The sequence below is a fragment of the Cebus imitator genome, unplaced genomic scaffold, assembly GCF_001604975.1.
Source record: "Cebus imitator isolate Cc_AM_T3 unplaced genomic scaffold, Cebus_imitator-1.0 Scaffold366, whole genome shotgun sequence".
NCBI classification, from domain to species: Eukaryota; Metazoa; Chordata; class Mammalia; order Primates; family Cebidae; genus Cebus; species Cebus imitator.
Window position 1 is genome coordinate 2,123,807 of NW_016107681.1, and position 10,313 is coordinate 2,134,119.

General features: G+C 39.1%; 1 protein-coding gene across 4 annotated transcripts in view; it reads left to right on the forward strand.

Annotated features, from left to right (window-relative positions):
• Positions 1-10,313, forward strand: part of RPGR (retinitis pigmentosa GTPase regulator) — a 67,449-nt gene that overhangs the window by 38,563 nt on the left and 18,573 nt on the right. The window contains exons 14-15 of one of the 4 annotated variants that reach the window (XM_017507010.2): positions 1,958-2,138; positions 2,748-5,504. The exons of the other annotated variants lie outside the window; for them this stretch is intronic. Coding sequence (XP_017362499.1) covers positions 1,958-2,138; positions 2,748-4,399 — 1,833 coding nt within the window. The 3' untranslated portion in view covers positions 4,400-5,504. Of the gene's footprint in view, positions 1-1,957; positions 2,139-2,747; positions 5,505-10,313 lie in introns of those variants that run through there. 4 annotated transcript variants of the gene reach the window in all.

A 10,313-nucleotide genomic window follows, 5' to 3' on the forward strand; every position in this document is an offset into this window, starting at 1 on the left:
CTTTTTGAGACAGAGTCTTGCGCTGTCGCCCTGGCTGGAGTACAATGGTATGATCTCAGCTCACTGCAACCTCCGCCTCCTGTGTTCAAGTGTTCAAATGATTCTCTTGCCTCAGCCTCCGGAGTAGCTGGGATAACAGCTGCCTGTTACCACATCCAGCAAATTATATTTTAGCAGAGACAGGGTTTCACTATGTTGGCCAGGCTGGTCTTGAACTCCTGACCTCGTGATCCGCCCACCTTGGCCTCCCAAAGTGTTGGGATTACAGGCATGTTTTATACTTTCTGTAGTCCTTTTAAGTTTAGGCCCTACCAGGCCTACTTTAATAAATGAGAAAAGATTTATTATACTGTTTCTATGTATTAGCTTGTTAATTTTTAACTTGTCCTGTTTTAATAATTTCTTTGGCACAATAGAAACCTCTTCCTAGACCTAACTCATCACAATTTAAAAATTTGAGTTAGTGAGGTTTTACTATCCAGAGACCCAAAATCATCAGATATTTGCATCTATTCGCTTGTTTGTAGAATTTAGATCAACAATTTGGTTTTGCCTTATTTTGTCCGGCAGGAAATAATTTTATATTGTTAATGCATTTTATTCAAATGTCAGTGTTTGATTTCATAATTTTTATACAAATCTTACATTTTACACTTAATATTCTTTCCTCTTAGTGTTCTTTCATGTATATAAATTATTATAATTAATATAATGGATACAAGGAAGGTAAAAAATTGAAAACTCATGAAAATTTTGTTTAGAAAACTATATTCATTATTATTTCGTTTATAGATAAAAACATTTCATGTGCAGTTTTTTTTAGTTTTAGGAGTGGAGTATTCATTTTTTTCAAATTTTACATTTTTATTTATTTTGTGAATTTTGTGGACTCAAAAGACAAATCAAAATTTGAGAATTAGGCCAGATGCGCTGGCTCACGCTTGTAATCCCAGCACTTTGGTTGGCCAAGATGGGCGGATCACTTGAGATCAGGAGTTTAAGACCAGCCTGGCCATCATGGTAAAACCTCATCTCTACTCTATAAAGATTAGTTAGGTGTGATGACACATACCCATAGTCCCAGCTACTCAGGAGGCTGAGGTGAGAGAATTGCTGGAACCTGGGAGTCAGAGGCTGCAGTGAACTGAGATCATGCCACTGCGCTCCCAACTAAGTAACAGAATGAAAGTCTGTTCAAGAAAAAAAAAAATTGAAAATGATCGGGAAGGTGGGAAAAATATACTAAGCTACACTGTGTGCAAGAAAAGTGTACATTTTTTTCTTTGAGATGGAGTTTTGCTCTTGTTGCCCAGGCTGGAGTGCAGTGACATAATCTTGGCTCACTGCAACCTCTGCTTCCTGGGTTCAAGCAATTCTCCTGCCTCAGCCTCCCAAGTAGCAGGGATTATAGGCTTTCGCCACCACACCCAGCTAATTTTTGTATTTTTAGTAGAGACAGGTTTTCACAATGTTGGCCAGGATGATCTTGAACTCCCGACATCAGGTGATCCACTTGCCTCGGCCTCTTAAAGTATTGGAATTACAGGCATGAGTTACTGTGCCAGGTCAAGAAGTGTACATTTTTCAATAGCATCTTGTAAAATCAGTCTGGAAGTGGGTTTTATGTAAGGATTGATTCAGAATGAGAAAAGAGGCAGAGAATAAATATTGATGGTATTGTGAATAATGGCAAAATTAAGACAGGTAGTAAGAGTTGAAAATTAAACACAGATACATGTTACTAAATCAAAATTAGATATATCATAGACTAGTGAGTGGCACAAATGATCCTTAAGGAAAACAAAACTTCAGCAAAATATCTGGTAAAACTTGGTATTTTTATTCTCCTAGTTAAACTTATAAAAATGTAAAATCTTGGCAGTATTTAAGGTAGATAAGTTGTCTTTGTCAGCTAATAGTAGTATAACATATGATGATTACTTCAAAAAATTTACAGAAACAGCAAACAATTGGGAATCTGACGCAGTGTACGGCTCTTACTGAAAACGGTAATAGTGATGAATGTAAAGAGATGTCAGAAATGAAAGAAGGGAAAGCATGTAAACAACATGTGTCACAAGGGATTTTCATGACGCAACCACCTATGATTATGGAAGCATGTTCAGATGAGGAAGCAGGTAATAACTCAGGCCAGGTGGGACCTCAGACTGACACTGATGGAGAGGGTTTGCAAAAAGAGGTATTTAGACATGAAAATAGAAGTGGTGTTGATCAGTTTGATGCTAAGTAAATAGAAAAGGAACTGATGGAGGACACAGAAGGATTTAGAAGCAGAAGAAGTAGTCTCTGAGAAGGAAACTAAACTGCAGAAATAGCAGATATGAAGGATTTAAGAAAAAGGGAAACTATCACAAAAAATATCAGTACTTTCTTTGGCAACTTACCAGATAGAGGTATGAATACTGAGAGTGAAGAAAATAAAGATTTTGTTAAGAAAAGAGAAAGTAGCAAGCAAGATGTGATCTGTGACAGTGAAAGAGAATCAGTAGAAAAGCCAGACAGTTACATGGAAGGTGCAAGTGAGAGTCGGCAGGATATAGCTGATAGATTCCAGCAGCCTGAGGCAGTAGAATTTAGTAGTAGAGAGAAAGATGATGATGAAATGGAAACTGACCAAAACATATGGTATAGCGGGAAATTGATTGACCAAGGAAACGAAAAAGAGACTAAACCCATAATATCCAAATCCATGGCAAAGTATGATTTTAAGTGTGATCACTTGTCAGAGATCCCAGAGGAGAAGGAAGGAGGAGAGTATTCAAAAGGAAATGGAAGAGAGGAGCAAGAGGTAGAAGCAAATGAGGAAAATGTCAAGGTGCATGGCGGAAGAAAGGAGGAAACAGAGATCCTATCACATGACGTTACAGACAAAGCAGAGGTGAGTGAAGGCAAGTCAGGGGGAGAGGCAGAGGATGGGCCTGAAGGTAGAGGGGATGGAACCTGTGAGGAGGAAAGTTCAGGAACAGAACACTGGCAAGGTGAGGACAGGGTGGAGAAGGGGGAGAAAGACAAGGGTAGGGGAGAAATAGAGAAGCCAGGAGAGGGAGAGAAGGACCTAGCAGAGAAGGAGGAATGGGAAAAGAGGGATGGGGAGGAGCAGGAACAAAAGGAAAGGGAGCAAGGCCATCAGGAGGAAAGAAACCAAGAGATGGAAGAGGGAGAAGGGGAGGAGGGAGGGGAGGAGGAGCACGAAGAAAGAGAAGAAGAGGAGGGAGACAGAGAAGAGGAGGAAGAAGAAGAGAAAGAGGAGGAGGCAGAAGGGACAGAGGAAGAAGGGGAAGAAGAGGGAGAAGGTGAAAAGGAAGCAGGAGAGGAGGAGGAAGGAGAAAGGGGAAAGGAGGAAAGAGGGGGGAAGGAGGAGAAAGGAAAGGAGGAAGGAGACCAAGGAGAGGGGGAAGAGGAGGAAACAGAGGGGGGAAGGGAGGAAAAAGAGGAGGGAGGGAAAGTAGAGGAAGGTGAATTAGAGGGGGAAGAGGAAGAAGGGGAGGAGGTGGAAGAGGAGGAAGGAGAAGGGGAAGGGGAAGAGGAGGAAGGAGAAGGGGAAGGGAAAGAGGAGGAAAGAGAAGGGGAAGGGGAGGATGAAGGGAAGGAAGGAGAAGGGGAAGGTGAGGAGGAAGGAGAAGGGGAAGGTGAGGAGGAAGGAGAAGGGGAAGGTGAGGAGGAAGGGGAGGAAGGGGAGGAAGGGGAAGGGGAGGATGAAGGGGAGGAAGGAGAGGAGGAAGGGGAGGAAGGGGAAGGGGAGGATGAAGGGGAGGAAGGAGAAGGGGAAGGTGAGGAGGAAGTGGAGGAAGGAGAAGGGGAAGGTGAGGAGGAAGGGGAGGAAGAAGGGGAAGCAGAGGGGGAAGAGGAAGAAGGAGAAGGGGAAGTGGAGGGGGAGGAGGAGGAAAGAGAAGGAGGGGAGGAAGGAGAAGGGGAAGAGGAGGAAGGAGGAGAGGAAGGAGAGGGGGAAGAGGAGGAGGGGGAAGAAGGAGAGGGGGAGGAAGAAGGAGAGGAGGAGGAAGAAGGGGAGGAAGGAGAGGGGGAAGGAGAGGAAGAGGAAGGAGAAGAAGGGGAAGAAAGGGAAAAGGAAGGAGAACAAGAAGAAAACAGGAACAGAGAAGAGGAGGAAGAGGAGGGGAACTACCATGAGACAGGTGAAGAAGAGAATGAAAGGCAGGTTGAAGGAGAAGGGTACACAAAAGTGAGCAAAATAAAAGGATCTGTGAAATATGGCAAACATAAAACATATCACAAAAAGTCAATTACTAACACACAGGGAAAGGGGAAAGAGCCAAGGACCAAAATGCCAGTGCAGTCAAAACAACTTTTAGAAAACGGGCTACCAGGTTCCAAAAAGTTCTGGAATAATGTATTACCACATTATTTGGAATTGAAATAACAGATCTTAAATTTGACCTGATTATGGCCAGCCAAACAATTTAAATTCCTTGCATATAACAGGCAGTCATTACATGTTACTAAATTGATTTTATGTCATAATTTGATGTGTAGTAAAAAAAGCAACTGATGCGGTTGTGTTAAGAAGTCAAAGACAACAGGAGGCACCAGTAAATTTTGGCCTCTCAAACTAATATTTTGGTGTATTCCCCGCCAAATTATAAAACTATAACTAGAAAATATTAAAAGGTCATATCAGAGTATTAACATTATATATTTATTGAAGGCAGCTTTAGGAATAGTAACATACTGTAAGAGTGTTTTGTTTGTATACTCAAATCATTCCATTTTTAAATGGCACATATCCTTAAGGGCTATAAAAACTTCTAATTTCTTATAAATATGTTAGCACTTTTTTTTAAGTTTGTGATTACAGTTTACCTACTGAATAGAATAATTTTCTAATAATGGATAGTATTGTAAAACCCAGCTGAGGCACTCATATTTTAAAGAAGTAGTGTTGTCTTTTACCTTTTATGTGTTCTTTTTGCAAAAATCTACAAAGTGACAGCTGTGTTCAGAGCTTAGATCCCAATAATGTTATCTCTTTTAGTTACTATCTGGGCAGATTGTAATATATCTAAGGGTGATTAATTTAAATGTATAATCTGGAAATGTGTAAAACTTGAAGTATTTTTGGTCCAGGCAGAGCTACTCATTGGGCCTCAGTTTCCTCATCTGTAAAATGAATGAGATGATGTGATAACTGCAGTCCCTTCTAATTTTCATATTGACAGATTTACTCTATCATTATTGTTATTCGTGTAAGAAACTTTTTAGGGAAGAAAAATTACACTTTAAAATTAATTTAGTTTTCTATGCATTTGTTTTCTTTACTCTTGAAAAGTTATGACACCTTTAATGTCTCATCTTCTGTAATTTTTAATTTCTAAACTCCTATCATTTCTAAACTTTAAGTGTACTTTATCAGAGCCTTCATTTCTGGTATGTGTTATGTGCCCTCAATGTATTAATTGACTGTTCTGTAATTTCAGTTTGTCTGTTGCTTGTCAGAATGTTTCAAGTAAAATAAAAAATTAAATGTATATAGTCAGAAATTCTTTGTGAAAAGATAAACTGTCTAGTATTAGATATTGAATTTTAGAGAGGCTAGATTTCCACTTGAGTAATTTCAATTGTCCCTTAAAATTTTCCATGTACATAATGCAGCTAATTTGTTTGACTGTTGTTTATTTGTGGCTCTTTTTTCTACTGATTTCCTTTCATAATCTCTTATGTCCTGGACATGAGAGATTTCTTATACTTAGTTTTATTAAGAAGGATTTTGATGATAAACTTCCTGTGAATTTTGTGTAGTTGGTTTCTTTGCACATTTGATTCTCTGAGTGAGAAAGAATATAAAGAAAAAGACTAGAATCATATGAAGTGAAGGATTTCCTAGGAGCAATTATAAACTTTACCTTATTTGCAAGGATCTCTGGCAGCTTCCCCTAACCAAATGCACTGATTTGGCATTGCAGTGCTTTACCAAATTCGACCATGTTCATTAAGGGTTAGTAGAAAAGAATTAATACTATGATAAAAATATAGATGCCAAACATGAGTATTTTAGAAGTAACCTTAAAATGATTAAATAAGATGGATGGCAGACACAGAGTTCATAAAGAAAGAAACCTCCAGGGAAATGAGAAACTCTTAAACTCAAGCTATTAATGTAATAGCTATGGGTATTCATCTTCTACTGAAGAATTAATCAGTCAGTAATACTGAAACAATGTTCTAAAATATGCTCATCTCAGTGTTTCTTCACATTTCCCTGGCCAAAAACTTTGTGTGCTCTTTAGAAGCGGTAGTTTCATGCAAGCATCGTTTTCTAGTGGAGAGCACTGGCCTGCCTAGACACTTTGAGACCAAGGCCCTTCTTCTGGCCTTGTACTTTTGAGCTGTGTGAACTTGGGCTAGTTTCTTAGCTTTGCAGGCCTCAACTTCTTCATCTGGGAAATTATAGAATGAGAATGAATGACCTAAATGATTGTTTAGGAACAGCAGGTGTTCATTACCAAATAGAGCACTGCCAGACCCAGATTTTCTGCAATTCCTTTTCCTCAATAAAAAATCTTGAGTCTTGTCACCAAAGTGAGCCCACTTTCAAACTAACTAGCAGTTATACTAAAGTAAGAAGTTATCCTAAACTACTAAGCACACACTAACTTTCTGTGCCCACTGTTGGGCAAATATTTATTTAATCACATGTGGCAGGTCTAGTACCCTCAAAAACTTTATGTAGAGGAGCGTATTGCTGGTTACAGGTGGGGTGGGGGACAAAAGACCCAGGTCTAGCCAGACCTTCATCGACCGAAGTGATTTACATGTTTGTAAATTTTATATATTTTAGGAGGAAAAAAAAGCTTTAGAATGAGACCACTTTGTCCCTCATGTATTAACACTTGGTTACATAGATTAAAATAACTGGTTCCTTCTGTATTGTTCCCGTCTGCTGGTTGTTCTGGCTTTTATAGTAGTTTGTCACTGATGATTATTGAGGGAAGTGTGAGTAGTGTATGTAGAATCCATTGAATTACATTTCCTAATGAGGACTCTGGCTGAAAAAGACTTTAAGGTAAGCTGCAAAGGAGTACCTACCACAGAAACTGCTGCTGCTGCTGCTGAACAGCAACACTCAAGGTGAGTGCAACTGAAACGTCTTCTGTTATTTCACTATAGAGAAACTTGCTATACACATACATAGCAAAAATAAATTGTGACCATGGAAGAAGAAAAGGCCAAGCTTTTCTAGCCTGCAGAACTGAGTAGAAAGAATGCTATTCAGCAAGATTGAGACTAGGGGAGTAGAAGCAGGTTTGGGAGACAGTTTTGTACTGTCGATTTTAGATTGTCTTTGAGAGATGTTCAGGAGGCAGATACATGTATGGATCTGGAGCTCATGGGAGATTGCTGAGTATCGCCAGCTTATAGATGTAGTTAAAACTAGATTTGACTGAAAGCAAGTGTTCCTGGTGTGAATGGAGGAGAACTGAAGACAGAATTCAGAGAAACATCAGTAGGTAAGGGAGAGATTGGGAAAGTAAAGTCTGAGAAGGAGGTGTGGGAGCACACTCACTAGGAAAGAGAGATACCACCCAAGCCAAAGAAGGGGTTTCATCAAGAAAGGAATGGTAGTAGCTGCAGAGAGAGCCTCTAGGGGGCAGCCTAGTAGAGGGCCGGGGCAGAACCCACATTGGCAGGAAAGAATGAGCTGCAGGAAATCTGCTTTGCAGAGGAATAAAATCAGAAGTAAACTGAAAATTAAATATCATATATAGATTTTTAAAAAATATGTAATATTTAAGCATATTTCTCAATTTAAGAAGGGAGATATATATTCCAGAGACTTTGGTACTCTGTGGAAAAGATGACACATTTTTGTTTGTGATTAATATATACATAAGAATAGGATCCTATTGATGTGAGCTTATGAACCAAAAGAAAAATCTGCAGTGCTTTAAACATCAGTGAGGCAGAGAAAAAAAAAATATCTGTGAGAACAGCCATTATTATCTTCAAATTATTTGGGCAGGTTTGGAAACAAACATGGGCTCCAAAGTCCAGTAGAACTGAGTTAAAATCCCAGCCCTTCACTGATTAGCTGTGTGAATCACAGAAAAGTGGTGGTGGTGGTGGTTGTTATTTGACCTTTCTGAGTCTTATTTCCCTCATTTGATAAAGGAAGGGACTTTTGATAATTAACACATGAAACATGTTATACGCGTTCAGCAAACAGTAACTTGTATCACTCTAATTATACTCTGTGATCACACCAAGGTAGGTGCAAATCTGCACTCATGAATCTTCAGGTCACTGACTGATGTGCATGAGTTTAGTCCTGTGAACCTGACTTTTATTTAAATGTAACATAATAGCAAAATATGAATTGGCTTATAGAAATAGATCTGTGGAAATAAAGTAGATTGCAATAATGATAATGCTTAAGTATAAGGCGGAATGAAACTGTTACACACCATACATTAGTCAGTAAATGCCCCTAAATATTTAAAATGTATTGAAAAGCTGATCACACTCGTGATTAGCCTAAAATTCAGGTATGTGTTCTGTCACTGAACAACATTTCCCTCTGTGTCCTAACCTTGTTATCAAAATAAATAAAAATAATTAGCACATAAGGTATAGTTGTGGATCATGCATTTGTTTATGGACAGCAAGAAAATAAATTTTCTAAGGAAAAAGAGGGGAAATAGTAAAGAATAAATCTGAAAATGAGAATAAAATTGCCTACCGGCAAGATATTCTATACTCTGAATTCAAACTGGAATGTATTCAGTGGTGAAAATACAGGATTAGGAATAACATAAGGGAGTGGTGCCTGGAAAGAAGAAAGAGTTTAAGAGATTATAAAGTAGTATCATTATCGGCCAAGAATTTGGAGATCAAAGCTGGCAATCCATGGGTGCAGTCTGGACTGCAGACTTATTTTGTTTGGTGCGGTGATTTTTTAAAAAAATCATATTGGTCGCCAGCATTGAAATGTCAGGAGATTTTACATTTATAAAATATTTCCAAGCCAGGCATGGTGGCTCACACCTGTAATCCCAGAACTTTGGGAGGCTGAGGCCGGAGGATTGCTTGAGGCCAAGCGTTCAAGACCAGCCTGGCAACATGATAAAAACTTGCCTCTACAAAAAAATTAAAAGATTACTTAGGCATAGTGACGTGTGCCCTGTAGTCAAAGCTACTCAAGAGGCTGAGGTGGTCGGGTCACTTGAGCCCTGAAGGTCAAGGCTGTAGTGAGCTGTGATTGTACCACTGCACTCTAGCTTGGGTGACAGAGCCAGACCGTGTCTCAAAAAATAATAATAACGTTTCTCAGACTTTTGGAAAGCCTGAGTCTGGGAGCATTGTGCTCTGGGAACACTGATCTGAAGCTGAGCTGAGGCTGGGCCCCCTTCTCCACAGTTCCCATGGCTCTTTCTTCCCTCACTGGCCTAGATGCTGGGCTTCTGGCTCACAATAACAAATAAGTGGATGTTTTGAACGAGCTATTTTCTAGTGATAAGATCTGGGACATTATGGGAAAATAGTCCAAACTTTTTGTTTTTCAGCAGTCCTCAATGCACACTAGGAATTCTATCTTACTTTTTATGGAAGGGCCTTTACAAAATCATTTATACTTATATACAAATATATAGTATTTGTTCATATGTGATTTTTCTCTGTAAATAACCTTTTTAATCTTAACACAAATCCTCTGAGATAGGTATTGCTAATATTATTTTTCCATTTTACAGGTAGACTATAAAATGCATTCACTGGGCGCCACGCTTAGGCCATGTGTGATTAGATTAAGGCTTGGAAAGCAGCACTTAGATCTTTGTATTTAATGCCCTTCCCACCCCCTACTGCTGTTTCCATGATTTCCATTGTAGTTAAAACATGAACTTACATGTTAACTTTTCCTGTCCTTAAAAAAAAAAAAAGCTTGAAATTTTGATTTTTCCAACTGATATAACTTAAAGTTTTATACTATATTAACCTATTTGGAAAACATTTTCTACCCTATATGACATTGAGGCATGTCAGAAATTCAGAATTATAGCACAAAATTTTATACTTTAAACTTTTGGTTTGCTTTATTACTTTATTTATTTATTTATTTATTTTTGAGACGGAGTTTCACTCTTGTTACCCAGGCTGGAGTGCAATGGCGCGATCTTGGCTCACCGCAACCTCTGCCTCCTGGGTTCAGGCAATTCTCCTGCCTCAACCTTCTCAGTAGCTGGGATTACAGGCACGCGCCACCATGCCCAGCTAATGTTTTTGTATTTTTAGTAGAGACGGGGTTTCACCGTGTTGACCAGGATGGTCTCGATCTCTTGACC